Consider the following 23,525-nt stretch of genomic DNA (forward strand, 5'->3'; position numbering starts at 1 on the left):
TCGGCAAGGGATAAGATCGGCACGGCACCGGCATATGCTGACGCCCTCAAAGTTCATATTCGTTTCGAAACCCAAATACCGCCCAAATACGTGTAACCGAGTGCGCCACCAACGACTGTTACTTGAAACGGGTGTAATACTGTTTGGGCGTAGTGACTGATCCTCCATGATTTGATATAGGAATAATCAGAGGGAATCATGTCTCGATTGCTTTATCTACCTCTATTTCCTTCGCATCTTGTCATTTGTTTTCGATTTTCCTCCGACAACCAATTTGTAAAAAGCAACTCACTTCCAATTCTAAATTCAAATTCAATAGTTTTCTGTGCTTTCAACTTAGAAGGACATATTCTTGGCGTTGATGTAGAATCATCACATGATGGAATGAATGAATGAATGAATGAATGAATGAATGAATCCATTTTAAACAGATGAATCGCTATCTATACATGCACACTTGTTGTTTGTCTATATGCTATTTTTATTTATTTGCTTCTTTTTTTATTTGTATCCTTGTTTATAACATACTGGTTCCTCTAGTTCCTTTGAAAACAGATACTTGATATTGAATTATTTTGTTGTTGACGGGCCTCGTCTGTCCTCTCTGTCAGTTTTTGTTAGCACTTGCCCGCTGGTTTCAGTTCGCTCTAGCCCACTGTGGTCTAACTTGTTTGTGCACCATTTCTGAACATTTCTTAAGAAGTTCAAAATTAGTTGATTTCAAAAATTAACTAATTTTGAACTTCTTAAGAAATGTTCAGAAATGGCGCACAAGTCAGTTTCGAAAACTTATCATCCTTGCCCTAATCCTAGTGATACACTTTTGTTTGTGTCTAAACGTCAACAACAACAACAACAACAACAACAACAACAATGACAATGCCAACAACAACAACAACAACAACAACAACAAATCATCTCATTAATATCTGATCAGGAAGAGGGTTCGATTGACTTTATTTACCATATATCACGTCTACTATACTTATTTTTCACATTCTCTTTTGTGTCCACCTCGGACGACCACCTTACCTTGCAGAATCCCAATAACTGGAGAGACATAGAGCCTTTCAACATTTTCTTTATTCATCAACGCCGTCAACAGGTATTCACTTCAAGTTTACAGATGAAAAATGAAAATAGAGGAAAGCATAGGAAAATTATTTATTACTTTACAGAATAATGTTAATGTTGTAAGTGGCGTTAAAAAACTAACATGTTCTATCATTTTTTTTAAAAAGTATATACAGAATTACGAAAATTCGGAAAATTCTTGACAGAAAAATTAATTAGTCTGCCTGTGGGTATGTCATCTCATTTTCCACAGACGGAAGTAGATTTTTATTGCTCCGAGTTTGAAGGCAGAATAAATAACGAACTTTAAAATTTACTTTATTAAAAATGTTGTCTAGTATTTTGAAACGCCATAGCTGTTCCGTTGCCGTTTCACGTTTGCTGCTCGTTTTGCTGTTGAAGATGAGTCCGCCCTCTAGCGCTGAGAACCAGAGAAAGGGCGAGATACCCTAACAACCTCGTACGCCAATTTTAAAAAGAAGTAATCACATGCATGACAGTATATCGACGGCAGTATATAAATGACTTTTTAAAAGGCCAATATTAAACTATAAATTATATTTTGAATCAAAATAGATAGTATTATGATAATTTTAGTACTTTTAGTTACGTCTTTAAGACCTCGTTACAATTCATCCGAGATCTAATAGCAGTAAACATCACTGATTACCATGACATCAAAACAGTGTGACGTCACATCTACTGGCAGCCATTTTTGAAACAGAAAGATCGGGAACGTCTAGTCTGTTGGTGTATACATTTATAAACGTTTTGCTTTGCATTTGAACATACGTAGTTATTGTGAAATTACGATCACAACGTATCTCACAGTAGCTAGTTTCTGTTGTAGCAACGTTTGCGTGAGTGAATACCAAGAAGCTAGACAATTGAACGTAAAGTCGTAACCTAATTTTCGACAATGGCTGGCACAGCGAGGCACGATAAAGAAATGAAGATGAACGCAGAGAAGAAATTGCGGTCGGGTGAAACTAAAGATCCTGTGGAAAGACTTCGGCTGCAATGTTTGTCGAGGGGTTCTAGTGGTATCAAGGGACTTGGCAGGTACGTTTTGTCGCTTCAAACGTGACTCATATGCAACTACGACACTCTGTTTTGAAGACAACAGTCAATCTCATACCTAGGTCAAATACCTGAAAACTGCGAAACGAAAGGTCGGGTGAGGTTGCATGACACCATGATGTCCCTAGTTACATATTAAAAGTAGTTATAATTATGTGAAAATAGCCATGGTTTTGTATTTCAGTATTTCTTTCACAGTTTCCCTTTGCTTGTATTTTTTAATTGATAAATATTTCCTACTAGTACTAGTAGTAATGTTGACATCTTGGTATCAGCTACTAGCACATGAATGCGGGTCAACCATTCACTAGCAACTGTCACCACATACACTATTTTTGTACTATTCACCACTAGCAACTAAACTAGTCAAGTGAGGATTAAGGGTATGCCTGTCATTAAATTTCTACTCTGGTGACTATTGTATTTTAAGACCAGCATCATAAAGTAATCCTGTTTAAAGCAACATCCACTTATATTAGATTGTGGATATGATTATCATGTATACCACTGTTAATACTTGTTCAGCTGGAAGACAGAGTAGTCAAAGGAAGCCTAGAGTTGCTTGTTTTCTTGTTCTTTGCAGGTGTATACCATGCATGTGCTATTAAAAATAATATGAACTTAGCATGTAGTTGATTAGTTCTGCTTGCAAACGGTGCACACGTTTCACTCAACAGAAAGGAACGACTTACACCGTTTGCAAGCAGGACTAGTACTTGATTCATTAAAGCTTCTTCTTGCCTCTTCTCTCTCACCACTTCTCTCTATCTTCCTCTTTCTGTTGATGATCATGCATACATGGATCCTAGCCTGCAAAGTATAATTTAGGATGTAGCTCTGATAGTCCCCACAGATCTAGAAAGGACATTATCACACAACAGTTTTACTGTCTACTAGCACAAACCAGGATTTGATGATTTCTATTACACATGCATGGTGTTGTTGTGATGGAAGGGGTCTTCTAAGACTTGAAACATAATTACATTTACATGCTACTAGTATAAGTGACGTCAAGGATATAAAGAAAAGGCAGCTGCCTACTACGAGTAATATTTTTTGTTATGTGGCAGTTTTGGATTCCCCATATTTTCTGGTCAGACACTGCTAATAACTTTAGTTATTTCAATAATGATTTAATGATAGATCCATTGTGTAGCACAGTGTTTGTAATGTTATTCAAGTTCTCCTGTAAAATAAATCCATTTACTAATTATCAACTATTCTACAGCAGCTAAGTTATCACATAACCAGATACTAGTAGCCTGTAAGATATGCTGTGGTGGGCACCCTCAGTTCCCGGTGTGAAGTACATGTAGACATGTATGACCACTCTTTACAGTGCACATCAACCCTCGCCAGTTCAGGGATGTCATGAGGTTATGACCTTGAGTAGTTCTTTGATCAAACACACAGTTGTAAAGTACAATGGTATTGTAACTTTGAAGTTACCATGGTGATTAATTGCAGTTCCAAATTATTTTTACGCTTTGTGGTCGTTCTCTGGGACGAACACAATGAATTGATCTCACACATCGCTGTTGAAAACACCAGAGTTACACTATCACCCTAGTCTCGTTGTCATAAATTACAATCTACCACCCCATCATAAGGCTACATGCATTGTCTGACAAGGAATCCTTCTATTCTGTTATATGCCACCAGAAATAACCACACTATGGAAGTCAGACATACTAGTAAGAATGATGTCCTCACTGTTGTTACATGTACTGTTACATCATTTGTACATTCCATGTCATGTGCACATACTTGACAGTGTTTTCACCCTAAACAAGGACACTGTAAAGCCTCTCGTGTCTTTTTTGAGCACCCACTTGAAAATGAAAGAAATACTAAGATAAAACTACTTCATTTGTTACATAAAAGGTATAAAAAATAGCTGCCAGGGTATATAAGATGAAGGTTTTCTCAATGTACATGTAGCGCTGCGCTTTACTGTTATTTTGTATAACTATATATATATATATGTGTGTCTGTGTGTGTGTGTGTGTGTGCATGCAATTAATATATGCATTGTAAATTTTCATCATTGTCATTGGGGGGTGGGGGGGGGGGTGAAAAATTAAAGAAGAAAAATTGAAATTTGTACACGTTTCCTGTGCAAAAAGGCATACTGTAATTTGTTGATGTACCTATTTCTAGCATCTTTCATTCTTGTAAATGAAAACATTAAAATTGCAGCAAGCATACTTCTCATTTGACTTCTCATTACATCACACTGCATCACTGACATCAAATACATATGGGCTTATACTGTGAAAGATTTAACACTGCAATGACCCATTATCAAACTTAGAATTTATAATAATTTCATTCAGTCTACACTTATTTTAGGACGGGTTCAATATCAATAAACCATGAGAAGGTTGAAGATTCCAATGACTAAGTCAGAATCTGTTGTCATTTTTTCTACATACAGAGAAATGAAAGACGTTCTTAGGTAAATTATGGGATGTGTCCATTGCAATGCATTATAAGCCCACTCGGATGTTGACAGTGAATCAAAGTCATCCTGTATTATATATACATGTACACCAACATTTCTTGGAATGTCTTGACATACACCATCGTTTCTGTGAATGTCTTGACATAGACCAACATTTTCTGTGAATGTCTTGATGTACACCATCATTTCTGTGAATGTCTTGATGTACACCAACATTTCTGTGAATGTTTTCCTCTCTGTACCATGGACTCCTATCTGGTGACATATCAATCATTTTCACAGCTGACAGTAGGGGTACTTTGTCAGCAATTGAAGCTGGTGTCACAAGCCTGGTGAAACCATACCTGAGAAATGGCAAACGTTTCACACATACACATATTTCTATATACTCCGGTATACATTGCTTTATTGCTGCCTATCATGCAGTCTCATCATATTTAGCAAAGTCTGTAGTATCATGCAATCAATTTTCAACAGCATGGCTGAAATTCATGATTGACTATTACATATACTGTTAAGGTTGTATGTGTAAAATCATACTAAGTTAAAACTACTTCATTTGTTACATAAAAGGTATAAAAAATAGCTGCCAGGGTATATAAGATGAAGGTTTTCTCAATGTACATATAGCGCTGCGCTTTACTGTTATTTTGTATAACTATATATATATGTGTGTGTGTGTGTGTGTGTGTGTGTGTGTATGTGCAATTAATATATGCATTGTAAATTTTCATCATTGTCATGGGGGGGGGGGGGGGGGGTGAAAAATTAAAGAAGAAAAACTGAACTTGTAACTACCCATATATATTTGTACATGTTTCCTGTGCAAAAAGGCGTACTGTAATTTGTTGATGTAGTATTTCTAGCATCTTTCATTCTTGTAAATTATAACATTAAAATTGCAGTAAGCATAGTGGGTGTCATGAATAATACATATAAATGTGTGTATTTAGCTACTTTAGGTTAATATGTTAGGGTTATTTACAATATGATAAATTGCCCATTTTTTGGTGCCATGCTCAGGTAATGCCTTACACACATGTATAGAGGTTGTATTCATGGATATTGCTCACAATTATATCACTGGCACGCAAATTTTAGTTAATGATGTGGGGAACATCCTATTACAAATGGAAAATAACAATATGATGTGTATATTTATATAGTACATGTACAGTAAATGATCAACTGCCCTGTCACTGTCTGTAATGACAAGACAGGTGTTAGTTGTAGCTCATAGTGAAAAGTCATGCAGATGGAGGGTCATCCCATACCAGATTTATTGCCAGTGTCTTGGAACTCTGGTAACAGCTAGTACATCAAGTAAAACTTGCATGTATTTCAAAGCCTTGTACCTTACCTACTTTTGGTGAGAACCTCTGTAGAAAACCTGAACACAGGTAAATTTTATCAACTTAACAGTACCACATTTAATATCAAAAACACTGGTACGGAAATCAGGTGAAGCGTACATAGATTTCCGTAACTTGTACCATAACTTTGGGGGGGGGGGGGGGGGTAACAACATGTATGTACCTAGTGTACGTATGTACATTTTATAGGCATACTACTCTTGACATAAAGATTGATCATGTTTTCTATTACTTTATTACAGAGTTTTCAAAATCATGGATGATGATGGCAATAGGTCACTTGACTTCAAAGAATTTAAGAAGGGTATTCATGATTATAATGTCATCACTACCAACGAGGAGTTGAAAGAAATGTTCACAGCTTTTGACAAAGATGGCAGTGGAACCATTGATTTTGATGAATTCCTGGTTAATCTAAGGGTAAGTGAAAAAATTCTGACTTCAAAAACATCAAGGAATACGTGACAGGACTATGTATGCACATAATCTCATTCATTCTTTGTATTTGATTAGGGTAGACTACCCTAGTAGTGATGTCATCACAAGAAGTTTTCCCATAAACCCTTGTATGAAATAACCCAAATGGTGAAATATATGTCAAATGTAGTACAGTAATTTAAGTTACCCAGGTGTTATTTTATCACTCAAAATTTAATTCATGTGTGTTAGTGATAGAAGTAATCAATCAATGCATGCATGCATACCACAGGCAAATGTAAGCCTGACTAGCCTTCTCCTGATAGAAGTAATCAGTACAAGTGTATAGTCTGAAAAAATCCAGACATTCCTTCCACTTATGTGCTTTCAATAATTTGAAGTGAGTGATTACGTAAGCAGACCAATGTCTGGACCTTTCCAACTATACAAGTGTCAGAAATAAGTTTTACTGGACTTTCCTTTGATTTGATCATGGAAGTAATCAATACAAGTGTACTAAAGGCAGAAATAAGTCTAACTGGACCTGTTCTTTACTTGTATCTTTCTTAGCCACCGATGTCAAGTACCAGGGTTAATATAATCCACAAAGCATTTCAAAAACTAGACAAGACCGGAGATGGCGTAATAACAATTGAAGACTTGAAAGGTGTCTACCAAGTTAATAAACATCCTAAATATATGAATGGTGAATGGACAGAGGATCAAGTTTTCAGATCTTTCCTTGATAGTTTTGATTCACCAGATGATAAAGATGGCGTGGTAAGTGACATGTACAACATCAAGTACAAATATCGCTGAGTTTATATGTACATATGAGGATGGTTGCTTGAAGTAACATGACAGTAGAGGTACAAATAACAGACCTCAGGTACTCATGTACAATAAAGTCCTGTATTATTGCAGTTTAAATCCCTGTACAAGGCTACGTTACGATGTTCTTCGACAGAGACTGTCACATGACATGTTACATAACTTTATTGATATAAGCTGTTACCATTGTGTACACACTGTTTTTTTAAACATATTCCTGATGCATACTAATTATGTTGACATACACACAAACTGACTAACCTGTAGACAAATTATGTATATTTTTAAAGCCATATTACCATCCTATGTCCTTCTGTTTGGACCTTCTTCTACTAGGTTTTCATTTTCTCTGTGTTCTACTGAGTTACTTGTCACACCTACCTGATTTCTAGTTCGTAGTGATTTGATGAGTATGGTAAATCATGAGAGGAGCATCTTGTGTATTAATTAAAGTTGAAAGTGATGTAACCTTTTTTCTTAATGGCTGTATTACTTTTAATTCTACATGTACCTTCTGTTTTCTAACTTATTCCTTTCCAGCTTAGCTACACATTATTCTGGTCATGATCTCAACATCCTATCTCCTGGCCTTTATTCTAGCTTCCACATCTTGTAATCTGAAGCGGTAGTTACTACTCTTCTAATTTCTAGGTTACTCTTGAAGAGTTTGAAAACTACTATTGCGGAGTTAGTGCGTCCATTGACTCTGACGCCTACTTTGTCACTATGATGCAGAGTGCATGGAAACTGTAATAACAGGATAACACCACTGAACAGAATCTAACGTAAACTAATTTCTCTCTAATCAACCTGCTGACTGCCTGCCTGCCTGCATTTCACATCACTCATACATACATACTTACATGTATTTTTCAAACACATATACATGTGGATACCTCGTTCGAGGTCTCTAGATAGAAGTTCCAGCTGTTTCCTTCCTTGGGCTTCAGGTGAACATCCAGTGACTAGTTTTGCACCGCTAACTTGAGCTATCTCAAACAAAGAAGCCCCAGTAAAGACAAGGTTGACTTCTCATTACATCACACTGACATCAAATACATATGGGCTTACATGTATACTGTGAAAGATTTCACACTACAATAATGACCCATTATCAAACTTTATGATTTATAATACTTCATTTCGTTCAGCCTACACATGGGTTCAATATCAATAAACCATGAGAAGGTTGAAGATTTAATAAACACAGCCATACCAATGATAAATTCAGAATCTGTTGTCATCTTTTTCTACATACAGAGAAATGAAAGACATTGTTAGGTAAATTCATTGATTATCGTGAAGTATGGGATGTGTCCATTGCAATGCATTATAAGCCCACGTGGTTGTTGACAGTGAATCAAAGTCATCCTGTATATATACATGTACACCAACATTTCTTGGAATGTCTTGACATAAACCAACGTTTCTGTGAATGTCTTGATGTAACACGATAACTTCTGTGAATGTCTTAACATCCACCATCATTTCTTGGAATGTCTTGACATCCACCATCATTTCTTGGAATGTCTTGACATACACCAACATTTCTGTGAACGTCTTGACGTACACCACCAACATTTTTCTGTGAATGTCTTGACATCCACCAGCATTTCTGTGAATGTTTTCCTGTGTACCATGGACTCCTATCTGGTGACATATCAATCATTTTCACAGCTGACAGTAGGGGTACTTTGTCAGCAATTGAAGCTGGTGTCACAAGCCTGGTGAAACCATACCTGAGAAATGGCAAACGTTTCACACATACACACATATCTATATACTCCGGTATACATTGCTTTATTGCTGCCTATCATGTAGTCTCATCATATTTAGCAAAGTCTGTAGTATCATGCAATCAATTTTCAACAGCATGGCTGAAATTCATAATTGACTATTACATATACTGTTACGGTTGTATGTGTAAAATCATATGACTCAATTTGAAAGGGGTGGAGGGGTGTGCATCAGTAGCAAACATATCTAACAGTCTTGCTATTTAGTTAAAAAAAAAAACAGGTCCTGGACAACCTATAAATGATCTTCACCCCTGTTTCCTGTCAAAAATGGTTTAACCCGTAACATTTGTCCAATCAAATGATTTTGATCAAACTGCTATATTTATACTAGGGGTGAAGATTTAAAGTGGGTTGGATTTCTCATTTTATATTTGATTCTAATGTGAAGTTTTTTGTAATTATTCACAGGTCACGAAAGAAGAGTTTATCAATTATTACTGTGGTGTGAGTGCATCCATAGATAAAGATGTATACTTTGTGCTCATGATGAAGAATGCTTGGAAACTTGATTGAAGAATTCACATTTTTTTTAACTACTTTAAAAACACATTTTTCTAGTCTTTTTTTGTAATATTTAAATACTATCTTCGTTAGTTGTAGTACATCTTTATTCTGATGATGATGATGATGATGATGATGACAGTGGAATGTAAATTTATTTTAAATGACTGTACATGTTATCACCACGTATGATATATATATCACTTGCCTTGATTTAGATTTATAGGTAGGTTCTCCATTCATTCCCAAGTTGAAAATATAACAGTGTATATTCATATCTAATTTTCATTCCTTGTTTTTGGGTATTAATCTACAGGTAAAAATTGTTGAAATTCATCCTGAACAACTCTAGTGTTACAAATTTTGCCCCCCCAAAAATTGCTTTCATGATTTCCATCCACATAAATTATGGTATTTACGTGGGAGAAAAACACTCATGTGAACATAGATGATTTTTGGAGATTTACATCCTAGCTTTAACAATTTGGCCAACCAAGAAAGTTAGAAGTACAAACCCCTCAAATTTATACTGTTGAGCAGTTGCATTGGCCATGAGTGAATAACAGAATATATCTTGCAAAAATTTGTATGTTCTCTGCAACAAGGAAGATCACATAAAGAAAGCTTTCCACTGTGTATCGAGCCAGTAATTCATGCGAATGGCGTTTTTGAATTCATTATTTCCCCATCACGGGAAAATCAAAATACAAAAAATCTAGATTCTGGATTCTAGGCTACTATAGATACGAGTGTAGTGCTTGTATTTGATTTATGCAATGTTATCATATCTTGTGCTAACTTTGTACGGCATTAGGACAACGAAAGTTCAAAGGTTGGACTACAGAAGTTCATAGGTCACATAAAATCAGTTTGCTAGATACCTGTAGTCATGGAGAACCTACCATAGACAGTCAGAAGGATGTAAAATATAAAAAATAACAAACTACTTAGTTTTAGATCTATCTATATATGTCTGATCATATGTATTCCCTTGACATAATCATGTAGCTTAACACAGAACAAGACTATTTCACTCACTGAAAAAATCTTTGTCTTTCTTTTTACTTAAAATATGTACTGTCATGTGTGTGTGTGAGTAAAGCAGGATTCAGTGATGTATATGTCAGGTAACAGCCTTTCAATAGTGTACGGTATGTATCAGAACTTGGAGGTAAGCTCCTGTTATGTGTAAACTTGACAGGGGATAGAAAAACTTAGTAAGGATAGCTGAAACTCTATACTAACTACATGCATTCAGTATGAAATAAGAAGTCTTGGAGGTAACCCTCAGTAATATGTACATTAAAATCCAGAATAGAAAGTCTTGGAGACGAACCCTTTGAAAGACATACATACCATATAAACTATAGCTTTGTGTATTGTTTTGTGTACATATGTTTGCTGTGAAGTAACCTACTTGGAGAGGTATAACAAGTAATGAAGTGCCTCTCCAACCAATGAAGAGTACAAATGTAAGAGAATTAAGCAAATTTTTGGCATATATATATCCCTTATATTGAATTCACAATTCCACACACTACAACTCCAGTATTTAAAAAAACCAGATCCCATGTACAAAACATAGTTTCTTTAGTGCTACATTTATTTGGCAGATTACAATTTAAGACAGTGGTGTTGCTTAATTTGTGACTCTGCCATCTTAGGTATTTTTTCTTCTATCAAGTAAGTTAAACGTAGATATTGATCAAAGAAAATAGAAATCTCTGATCGGCACAATCCCTGTGACTCTACTTTTCCCAACTTGTACTTTTATCTACAAGCAAGTACTCCCTGGTAGAAAGAAGACAAAGAAATGAATGTCTTATATATCTCACCAACCAGGAGTCAACTCTACCTTGTATATTCATTTTTTTTTAATTGAAATCCGTAATTATGTTTATTCAGTAGTTTGTCAAATACACAATTTTTTTTTATCTTTTAACTTTTGAATACTTATTTTAACTTCAAGTACTTCGCCAAAGTCAAATGATGGAATGGTCTTTAGTCTGATTCTGATTAAACATGAATTGTTGGCGTAAGTGATGCATAATATGAATATAATTTGAATAATGGCTAATGTATAGTTATGAGGACTAGAACTGAAGTTGGTGGGAAGGTATGAGGAAAATATGATGTGAAGGTATGGGCAAACTATGATTGGGGATGTAATATGATTGTTATAGGAAAAAAATGCTAAAGTGCGAAACTAGTCAAAAGATTCAAATCATTTTTGTACTGAATTACCACTGATATGGTTGCTATAGAAACACCATTTCGACCATAATATCAAATTATTAGACTAATCTTAGTTCTATCAATTTAGGTGAAGGTAGGTAGACTAGATATAATTCAGTACTTTTTTTTGGGGGGGGAGGTTTCAAATACTGACTTACCGTTTTACTCACTCGGTATGTTCTGAGTTGAGACAGGAGTCGGTATCTATGTAGTCTATTTTAACATAGAGTTTAACTTTCAAAAAGTTTTACCAAAACTTTATACATACATGTAATACCCTGATCATTGAAATTAACAAACATATCCATGCATATATCTTGATTGACATGATGTAATATAAATATGTGATCGATTGTAAATGAAGAAGAGAAATGAAAGATTGCCAATTATTACTTTTATGCTGATTTTTTTTTTTTTTGATTGAGTCACATTTGTTCCGACACTTATAATTGTGAGAAGAGTTTCTTGTTCCACTATTCACAATTTTTACACAATTGTTGATATTGTGCAGAGGGGCGCTTGTACAGAAACACAGTTCGTGGTGGGGTGGGGACAGAATTCTCACCAATGGCACACATGGGAAATAATGAATGGTAACAGCCCCTCTTGTACAGTTTTTCATAGTCAAACTCTCACATTTAATAGTGGCAGACAAACTCCAAACTTAGACTACAGCCACTTTGAATATACCAGGGTAGTACTTGGCAACTATGGAGAGGTGCACCACACACTGTACATGTTGTTATGTCCTTCAACAGAGAGAGAGTTTCAAACATCATTGACACATGGTTTTAACTGTGGGTTTTAAAAGTATTTGTTAAATTCGAATCATACACCTACTGTATGCTGTGCCATTGTACATCTTTTACCATCCTAACTGTCAGTGATCTCAATTTAGAATGAATCACATTATTGTAAAATTTTAAGTTTTAAATAAAAGTCACAGCCAATCAGAAAGAAATGGAGACAATATTGTATATAGTAGTCAAGTAGGCGGCATAATTTATTTTCAGTCTTGTGATTACCCAAGATATTGCATTGGTAGCAGATTTCAGATCATAATAATAAAATTCAAATTTTAAATTTTCTATTTGTGATTGTGTATATTTTATGACACTATAAATTGTGAGTTCTACACTACTCAACACACATCGGACACCATTGCATGTGTGAACCTTGCAGTACCTGTGAAGTCCACAGAATAGGGAACTTGCAAACCCGCCATGTTGAATGTTGCATCATGGGAATTGCGATAATAAATACTAATCAATTAGTATTGTAAACAATAATGTTCCATTGTTTGCAACCACAAATAATCAATTCATAGTTACCCTTACAATTGTGGGAGGTTTATTTTATCGGTAGCTCCAGATTAGATATTATGATAACCACAGATAATCCCATAGTCCTTTGTATCTGAGCATGCTCAGTCTGGATTGCAAGTTCCCTATTGATGTAAGTGTGCAACTGGTATCAAACTCTACCAAACTATGGGCTAGCATTAGTCTGAAGTATGTACTTCCAGGTAATAGTATTTCTGTGAGCTTCATGCACATACAATAAGATTTCCAATAGATGTACACGGATATATTCATTTGGACATGTCAGTTCCAATTGCAGTGAACACCTATACAACACCATGCATTATCTGTATGACATCCAGGGGGTTTTGTATGGTCTACTTTAAGGGATGGTTGTCACCTGACCGTGTCCTGGATTTATGTGTAAAAACATTCTACCATTGATGATGGAGTCTATGTTATGAAATCATTTGCAATTTGACAGTAATGTGTGTGTGTGTGTGTGTTAAAGATTTAAATGTATAGAAATAGTGTCAACATTGTGTATTATATGCCTGCTAATTCACACAAATGTCCTTACCATTGAACCTTTGAAGCGTTGATGAAGTATGCAGAGGACGTGTCTCACTTAATTACACTTCACACTTTTCAGTCAATTTTGAAAGAATGGCCACAAGAGGGTGCCCCACATGTGGAAAAATGAGGGCTCAAATCAGTGGCAGTAAGTACATAAAGCCATCAACAAAATGTGGTTAAAAGAACTAACTAATGTAATTAACTTCCTAAAAATAATGTGTCAGGAAAAAGGTTAGAAGAATGTTTTAACTGGTGAAAAATGCCACCAACTTTGTTGAACATTGAGAAATTATCAAAACTGTCCAAAAGAGATTATAGCAATGTATCATGGCCTTTGCTTCAGGTCTGAAAGCTGTTTCTGAACAGCGCTCTCAGTGGCCAAACTATACAAACTTTTGTCTTTCTGAAAATTGCGTATTCACCGAGGAGAGGCACCAAAGCAATGTATGGTACGTGATCATCTACGTGGACCATCTTCACCACATGTTGTCCATCATCATTGTAAATATACAAAACCATAATTTAGTTTTAAACCTATGCTATAAGCACATGATGGCTCTATCACCTCCACCCCCACCCCCCCATCCAACCCAAACCATATATGTAAGCAGATAAGTACACCTACTCCATCCATTTGCTCACAGAAGAAGTACTTCTGATTCATCTGAGTCTCTCTGCTTTCTCTTCTACCTATGTATTCTGGGGTTTATATATGTATGACGACTTACGACAGTCTGGATTCCAACTGTGGTCTACTACCACAGTAGACCACAGTTGGAATCAAGACTAGTTTTACGAATGCTAAAAAATGCAATCCAATGATGCAATTATATTTGGTACGAGGGTGTCCACGAATTAACTCTTTATATTAGCTCACAAGTACAAGTAACTGTATATAATAGTCTAGAGGCTATCCGTGGCATGGAATTGAGATTCGAAACCACGGACTCGGATAGCCTCAGACTAAAATGAAAATCTAAAGTGACTGTGAACCACACGTGAATATCCGGCCAAAGCACATACTTCCAGATTCTACTGGAGCCTCTTGGCGGTTCGCCTTGGATGTCGCAATGCCGTAAAAGAGGCTATGGTTTACGACGATGACGTACCCATGAAGTGTTCGAACGTTTATTTCTCCTTTTGTTGGTTTAAAACACGGAATAGCAATTGTGTAATGAACATATTTATTGACATGACGGTCATAAAAACAATACAGATATAAAAAATCAAATAACATTAGGAAGTCAGGTTTTTGCATAAATTTGAACGTGGCCGGCGATGACCACAGAATAATCCAGTTTATACCTTAGTGTTTTCATGGAAATAGGAGTGCAAAGGTCAAAGGATAGACCATGTATGTGTTATTCTAATAATTAAATCCAGTGTTAGTTTCCATAAGAACCTACTCTTTGCATAGCTAATTATTTGGCGAGTGGGGGTGGGGGTGATATTAATATTGATGATGGGGAGGTTTTTTTCAAAATTATGCACTCCATTGAAAAATTGTCTAATGTTACAATTTCTGTGTATTGATATAAAATAAATTGCTGATGTTATTTGGTGTGTTTTTAACTAAAGCAAAATATCACTAATTTAATCTACCAACGGGATGATTTTTGCAAAAATATCGGTGGAGATAGGTGTGAGAATATAATGATCACAAAGAACAAAAAAGATTGAATTTCGAACGTGAAAATGATGATTTACTATTGTAATTAGTTAACCATATGTGCTTGACGGGTGGTTAATGCCTCGTGCCTACAGTATATAGCTGATAAGCTTGCGTGTGTGAACAGATAACTAAATACAATGAATTATAAAAGAAATCTCTTTCAACAATTCGCACAATTGAAATGTCATGACAAACCAATAGCTAATTGCGGTCTTTGAAGTCCATCATATCCTTGACTCAACCCACACGTTTTCACACGCGTAAAATATCAATTCATCAATATGACAGTATTTGGCATTTTCCACGTTTTTTGTCCCAGTATACAATAATCAAGTCATCATTTTCGCATTTGAAATTATCAATATTTTTTATGTGATCCTTTTTAGTCATTTTCTCACGCTAATCTCCACCAGCAGCACCCGTGAAGAAAGACTATCCATATACTTAGTATACCTATCCTAAATATAGCATATTTATATCAGAACCACACAGAAGGTTTTATTTTGCCCTGACGTGAAATTTCAATAATAATAAAATAAAGAAACAGATGCATTTGAAAACTTTGAATGGAATGCATTAACTGGAGTAGTGTATACATAATGTCTACAATTTCCACGCATTCTTCATCATCAAAACAAAATACGAATCATGGTCGATGGAAGCACTAACACCACTGTAGTAGTTCAAAAACTCGTCCTTCGTCACCTGTAAATCCAACCAGAAAATACAGAATGGATAGTTCAGATTTATCACTGATGAAATTATTGCAGTGAAGAAAGTAATTTAAAAGTCCATTCTCCCAACGTAATATGTATTCCCTATAGTCCAAGTTATCGGAATGTCGTTCAGAGAAAACTGAAAGTCATTGACAAGTAAATTCAAATTGCTCTTATAGTTCTAAGTAATTTCATCTCACGTTCCCTGGTAATACTGGATTGAATCTCAAGGGTAGAGATAAGTTTGTCGACAAGTACTTCTACTAGATCATTCGCTCAAACCATGGCAAACTGACAACAATTAAACTGACTAGACAGTTTACCCAGACTCTGCCCCCAGCTTCTCGCAAGGTGAATGTAGCTCCAACGAGAAGAGTCTGGGTAACCGAGACTATACAAGATGGCGTCTTTTACAGTGCCGTAATTTTAAGAGGCACGCATTTTTACGACGATATCCAAAATCTACTTTCTAGGAATTATATTACCAACATTCAAAGACTCTTGAAGTTCAAAGCTGAATTCCTATTCACGTGATTACCACGTGACGTGACTTACCTCACCATCCTTGTCATAGGGGGAATCAAAACTGTCTAGGAACTTTCTGAAAATGTGATCCTCACTCCATTCACCATTGAGATACTTTGGGTGTTTGGTGACGTCATACACGCCACGTAGATCTTCAATTGTGATAACTCCATCCCCTGTTTTATCCATTTTATGGAAAGCCGCATCGATCATTTTCACTCTGGTGGGGGACATAGGTGGCTGACAATTTAAAAATATATTACACAAAGTCAGTATTTTAAAATCAAATCTGGCAATATTCCAACTATAGTTGATGAATTTTAATACTAAAACATTTAAGCTGGTGTTTGTACTCATTTTCTGACTTTACTAAATCAGAAGTACGCGTACTATTGTGACCGTTGTCATCTCGTCCTAAGGATGTAAAATAATCTCATATTTCGAAGTCTGTTAGACGTTAAGATTAGCACTGAAATGCCAGATTCTGAACTTTGACTTCAGAAGATTATTCATCAACGAATTGCATGCCTTTAGTATATATGAATAAAAACCGTTTCCTTTTGAAAATCAATGTTTGAAACCCATAAAGCGTTTGTTTTGAATCGTGTATTGGCTTGTTGGTTTTGCTGACGTGATCGATGCAGTCGATCGGACCTGGATCGATACCCAATGTTAGAGAAGAGTGGAAGTACGGTGTTCTAAATGTCGTGTAGAAACGTTGAGGTATGACAGTTCGATATATTTTATGAAAAAAAAAGAATCTTCGGTACAACGCGAAGACGTGACGCAGATAAAATGCAATACTTTATTGGATTCTGTACATCCAGAGGGATTTTCCAATGATTTGTAAATATTATAGTGTTATCATCTCAGAATCATCCAGGGACTGTCTGACTACCTCGATCTTCGTTTCAGTACTTCGATTATTCCCTGGCGATTTATGTACAAGCAATTGTATACTTTCCCCTGTGGCAGTTTTGATCCTCACACTGTCCTTCTCGGAATTAGTACCTACTCACAATTACATATTATATCTTGAGCACTTTTTGATAAAAAAAAATATATCTTGATGCCAAGGTTTCGGGTAAGATTTCCTATACTGTAATTCTTTGAAAGTATATGATTACAAATGGACAAACAACTGAGATGCGTTATCTAACCATTTTATTCGGCAAATATCCTAGCTTCAAAATTTGGCACTCACGAGAATTTAGAATCATTATGGAGATAGTAAGTAAATGCATAGTACGCTATATAGCTATTTTTGAATATGGCTGTCGTATCATTATTACAAAGGCGGCCTAATGTTAATATTGGGGACAAATTTGTTTGAAAATCGAAGAAGCTCAAATCACCTTAGACCATTTGAATCATCTTAAACTATGAAAGCTTGTTCCTGGTCCTTAGTCCAAATTTGGGGGGGGGGGGGTTTCGGGGGAACGGATAATCCTTTACTTTATTCTGTATAGTTTACACACTACATTCAGCGGCCATTTTGGATTCTAAAATGACATCCGATCCGATTTTGACCGCCGCGGTTCTTTTTGGTTTAATTATTTTGGATTTTTAAATTATAAAACAATTTTATCATGGCTTCTCAGTACTTGAAAAATCAATGAGTATGTGCTTGTCTCAATACATTGCAAAAGGCTACAAAAACAAATTAGTGTAAAAAAATTGTCATTTGTACAATAACAAACATTTTATACATTTATTGCAAATTAGAACTTATATTCAAGTTGTTTTACATTGACTGACGAAGACAAGTCTTGATAATATTTTTTTTATAAATTAAAAATCATAAATAAATACCAAATCCTTATCAACATAGCCACATTGAATCAGTTGGGAGTTTTTAAAAATAACAATATTAGCAACGTATTAAATTTAAGAGTTTTTTCCCAACAATCATATAAAAATCGAAATATTAAAAGCAAACGTTGCATGTATAGATTTTACGAGACAGTTAGAAAATGTACGTGTATTATTTATTATATACACTAAATCTAAAATCGTTTACGGCAGCAGGTAATCCTGGTACATAATACTAATACTTTGAACTCATTATTTATTCATAACTAGAGTGCAATTCAATGGTTTCAAATTATGGCGTGATCTAAGACTGCACGGGCGGTTTATTTATGACACTGTTAATCATTTACAAATGATATTTTAGACAAAACAATCGTCCTAAATTTCGTTCTGATCAATTCAGCTACATGAAACCGAAAATGTCTGCTTATCGGTGGTTTAATGTCCTGTTTATTGATACATGTATTATCTTCGTCAATGACAGTGAGACGGTAGTTATGTGTGTGTGTGTGTGTGTGTGTGTGTGTGTGTTTGTTTGTCGACGTCTGTCTGTCTGTCTGTCTGTCTGTCTGTCTGTCTGTCTGTCTGTCTGTCTGTCTGTCTGTCTGTCTCTTAGTTAGCAGCATATCTAAAAATAACTATGCATGGATTTTGAAGAAACTTTTATCGAAAGATTGTTTATAATGAGGCAATGACCCATAACTTAAATTTTGATGGAGGTCAGATGCCAAAGCTGGATTTCATGAAGACTTTGGCGATGCCATGCATAGCATACCGAGCATCAGCCACCGTGTTCAAACACTTGAAGGCGCACTTCTTTAGATTTTTGAATACTATACCTGCCTTATCGGGAGAACTACCTACAGCCAATGGTACATGGTATGCTCTCTACCGTTATTATTTTGATCGGAGTAGTGGCGTGGGTGGTGGTGTGTGTTGGAGAGGGGGCGGTGACGCTGAAGAAGGCGAAATGGTGGTGTAAAGTAACATTATGTTGTTAGTGATGTAGTGTTGTCGCGTCGTTATTGCCGATAGACGTGGCCATTGTCACAGTACCATGGAAGTATAACCTTATATACTGTAGTTCATGCTAGTACAGACCAGAGACGTCTGTAAGCTACCGTCGTTACTGCTGTTCATCGTTTAATTTCATTTAATTTGTTTTTGGCACGTGAATCTGACAACGGCCGTCCTCTTAAACACATTCCGTGTTTTGGAAAGAGTGTGCAGTAATGTGACTAATAAATATCATATTTATGGCTCCCCACGAGATAGCAACTACACAGATGGTTGTAAATATCGGTGCGCCATGACTCAGTTGGCACACACCTACAACGATTTCGTTTGTGTACATGTGTCTCCATGACAACCATAACAAATACGTAACCGTTTTAATGACAAACGTGTTGAGATTATCCCAACATGTTTATCATTAAATTGTGATATGACCGTACTACTATATATGGACTGCTAGGTCTGAATTATCGAAAAAGAAATATTTGCATGGAAATTTTCTTCACAGATAATTTGAGTTCATCGATTTAAACGTTATTAAGACAGGAATGCGGTGACTAATATATCATATGCGAACACAACCCCAAAGGACATGTTATTAAAATACCGATGTATATATGTTTACTGATCGACAGTCTCTATCTAATAACTACCATTCCTTTGTATTAAAGAGACATTGACCAGTTGTGAAAAAAATATTCGTTTTTTTTTGTTCCACGTGGAGAATTGCACGTTATTGTTCTTACTGAAACAGGTATCACTCGTAATCATGAGATCTGCTGTTACGCATTTTGTGGCAAAAATAAATGATCTGTTGACATATTTTTTGGGTGTACCCAAAAATTGCCACTGACGTCAAAATCGTAGAGAAAATGCACAAACAGTTGTTTCAAGACCGAATTAACATAAATACATTACTATTAAAATTAGTATTCATCGGTGGGATCAATGTTTTAGATTTAAACTTTTTATATATTTTTGATATAATTTATAATAACCTTTTTTTTTCATTCTTTTCATATTTTACAATTATGGTGTCGTTAACGCTTGATGGAAGAAAGTCTGTTTCCCCATAAATTATATATACCATACAATGACATGCTAATTATAAAACAATACAGAACGTGTACGTACTATGTCCACCCGGTTTTATTGAACACGTACACCTATCCCGATCTTTAAGTTATTTCATCTTGTTCGTCGGTACGCGGTTGTAATAAAGCCGCAGAGTAATGACGGGAAAATAGGAAACCTTTGAATAGAATGAATCAAGATATTTAATTTCAACAGATGTCGTCAAAATAGCTTTGCTATAAATAGAGAATTAGTTGTCATACATAATACGACAGTTCTCTCTCCTTACCCGAAGGGAGATTAGGAATTCATCAAAATCTACAGTTCCATTACCATCTCGATCAAAAGCGGCGAACACTGTTTGGACTTCGTCGGGTTTCATCGACAAACCAAAATCACTAATTCCCTTTTCGAATTCCGAATAGTCTATTTTTTTGTTGCCGTCATCGTCCATTATTTTAAAAGCTCTGATAAAAAAAGAAAAGAAAAAAGAATGCATATATTAAATAATTTTTAATATGAATTTTAATTGATAGTGTGGGTTGGAAAATCATAGTTTGAAGGGTATGTACACTTTTGAAACCCATATAACACCGAGAACAATTTTACATTATTTATACAAAATTAAACTCTGCGGAGACAGCAAAAATCCACACCTGTATATCTCAGTCTGTTAAATTCATCACCCCATAGTTCAAACAGACAGACAGACAGACAGACAGACAGACAGACAGACCGACAAACAAAACAAACAAACAAACAAACAAACAAACTACAGACTACACAGTACAGACGACAAACCGACATACCTGCCTAATCCCTTGATTCCACTGCAACCACGCGTCAAACACTTATATCGAAGTCTTTCTATTGGATCTGTGGTAGAATGCAACTTCTTATTTGCCTCCATTTGAATATTTTTGTCATGATTAGCGTCAGACATCTTGGATCGTCACAGTCTGCAAGAGTGATATAATAATGACAGAGAGTTTGTTCGAGTTACTTTCAGCGGAAACTACGTTCACTGGTTTTACAGGTGTGTAACTGCTACTCATCGGTGTGTCTGACGCGATTCAAATTTGCTTTACTGAATATTTCGTCTAAAAGTCTGGAATGGACGATTAACAGTCTACTGTACTCGTGGTTATCGCGTTACTATCAATAACCGCCATCTGTGTAAATGATGGATTTATATGAACAGTTCTAACAGATTATTTTTTGAATTCAGGACGGTTAGTTGCAACAGGTGTGGCATAGTTGCTATGACCACGAGGGATATTGGTGACCTCACCAAAGGTATGACCTTTAGTTTCAATAACACTATGCTAGTATAGAGAAAAGACAAATCGATAGCTGCACAGATGAACTCAGATGGAATGAGGTTGATGAGCTCCTTACACCCCTCATATTCAAATTAACTGAACATTTTATTTGGGGAACTTCAAAAGGTCAACAGGTAACAATTGTCTATAAACATGATCAAAGGTTTATAGTTGCTTGTCTTTTTATGTGTTGAACTTCCAGGTCACGAGTTGGCATAGCAACGCTATCCTTTCAATAATTAATTTTTAGGTTTCGGTTGTATTTAGTTACTAAAAAGAAATCTAGCTATCTATTAAAAACACACATACAGGCTTCCTTATGGCGTGCGGTATCAAAATCTGAGTGCGAGAACCAATCAGATTTCTGTGCGTGGTTATTGTGTATGTGTTACCGATGTCGATACACTATTTTCCTGATATATAATTATGCGGGGTTGACTAGACTCATGTACCAAAAACTAGTAAAATTGTGATGCTTGAGAAGTTTTGAACAGCATAGTTGTGTTGTAGTCCACAGTCCCCAGCTACAGTAATGTTCATTGCAGCAATCTTTTTTATATCATGTATTGCTAGATAAGACCTACGGTGTCAGTTTCTGTTATAAAACTGACATGCAACATATTGATTGATAAGATCATGTATTTATAGGTCCTTTTTTCAGTTAAACTCTGAGCATGAACGTGCATTTATTGTACATGTACGGACATATATGGTGATCGTGGCGTTGGTATAAGCTCCGAATCTGCCATTTTGAATTATTGTTTTTCTTTCAACAAGATATAAAATCTGATGGACACAAAGTGAAAAAAAAAACGAGGCTTGAATCTTATTTGAATATTTGGAAGTTACTGGGTAAAAGTCTACATATTATGTACCCCATGCAGGTACATACATTACATATTATGTACCGTAACTCCATGCAGGTACCTACATTACATATTATGTACCCCATGCAGGTACATACATTACATATTATGTACCGTAACCCCATGCAGGTACCTACAGATGTAGATCAAAATTATGGCTAAAATTATACATAAATGCAGTTATCACCACATGTTGAAATATCGGTCGCAATAAAGATAAATTATTTGAGCTCTGTAATCGTTCAGTCATTACTTCAGATCCTAAAAGGAACCAGACAAACGTTTCAGGAAGCAAACGATAGAAAATACATATATTAGATACACAACACAGCCCTTCCCTTATATGCACCACGTGTAAACATCGAAATGAGTTTGAACTTACAGGATATTGGAAAACTTACCTTAATTTGTGTAAACGAAAACGGTAGAATGATTGTTCTAACAGGTCTGACTATTCGGTACTATACTAGTCCTCTGCCTGTACCCAGTTCAACTTGTTTCAGCACCAAGTATTTCATAGGATGTTATGAGTCATATTACGTGCAGGGTTGACTGCTGACCTCACGAGTTGTCACAAACACTTGTATACGATAATGCCCGCTGTAAAAAAATGTGACCAAAAGTCTGACCTCACCGGCCACAGTACATGTACACCGCGTGCCTCCTCAATGGTTACCTTGCGTCGATCTGCACTTTGCCAGTATGAACTACACATTATCGCCTAGTTTGCTTCTATTTGTAATAATTGACACTGTAGGTTTATCATGACAAATAACGATATTAGAAAGAGAAGGTGATTGATGGCTAATACCATAATTATATATGATAATTATCTTAAGTTCTATACTTTCACTTGATGTAGAAATTTATTAT

At 35.7% G+C, this 23,525-nt stretch overlaps 2 protein-coding genes across 3 annotated transcripts; one reads left to right on the forward strand and one right to left on the reverse strand.

Annotated features, from left to right (window-relative positions):
- The first annotated feature begins 1,772 nt into the window (after positions 1 to 1,772).
- LOC144436746 (calcyphosin-like protein) lies at positions 1,773 to 12,830 on the forward strand. The gene is made up of 4 exons (XM_078125603.1): positions 1,773 to 2,136; positions 6,234 to 6,411; positions 6,979 to 7,188; positions 9,447 to 12,830. The coding sequence occupies exons 1-4, from the start codon at positions 1,994 to 1,996 to the stop codon at positions 9,549 to 9,551; spliced, it is 636 nt and encodes a 211-aa protein (XP_077981729.1). The 5' UTR covers positions 1,773 to 1,993; the 3' UTR covers positions 9,552 to 12,830.
- A 1,922-nt stretch (positions 12,831 to 14,752) lies between these two features.
- On the reverse strand, positions 14,753 to 23,193 carry LOC144436304 (calcyphosin-like protein). Of its 2 annotated transcripts, XM_078125056.1 has the most exons (5): positions 23,054 to 23,193; positions 21,274 to 21,423; positions 20,754 to 20,931; positions 16,595 to 16,804; positions 14,753 to 16,028 (listed from the first exon to the last, which is right to left on the reverse strand). In XM_078125056.1, the coding sequence occupies exons 2-5, from the start codon at positions 21,405 to 21,407 to the stop codon at positions 15,927 to 15,929; spliced, it is 624 nt and encodes a 207-aa protein (XP_077981182.1). In that variant the 5' UTR covers positions 21,408 to 21,423; positions 23,054 to 23,193; the 3' UTR covers positions 14,753 to 15,926. The 2 variants fall into 2 exon arrangements, with proteins under 2 accessions (XP_077981182.1, XP_077981183.1); XM_078125057.1 differs by lacking the exon at positions 23,054 to 23,193 and having other exon boundaries at positions 21,274 to 21,626.
- Positions 23,194 to 23,525: the final 332 nt, after the last annotated feature.

This window comes from Glandiceps talaboti, chromosome 6, assembly GCF_964340395.1.
Source record: "Glandiceps talaboti chromosome 6, keGlaTala1.1, whole genome shotgun sequence".
Classification (NCBI taxonomy): domain Eukaryota; kingdom Metazoa; phylum Hemichordata; class Enteropneusta; family Spengelidae; genus Glandiceps; species Glandiceps talaboti.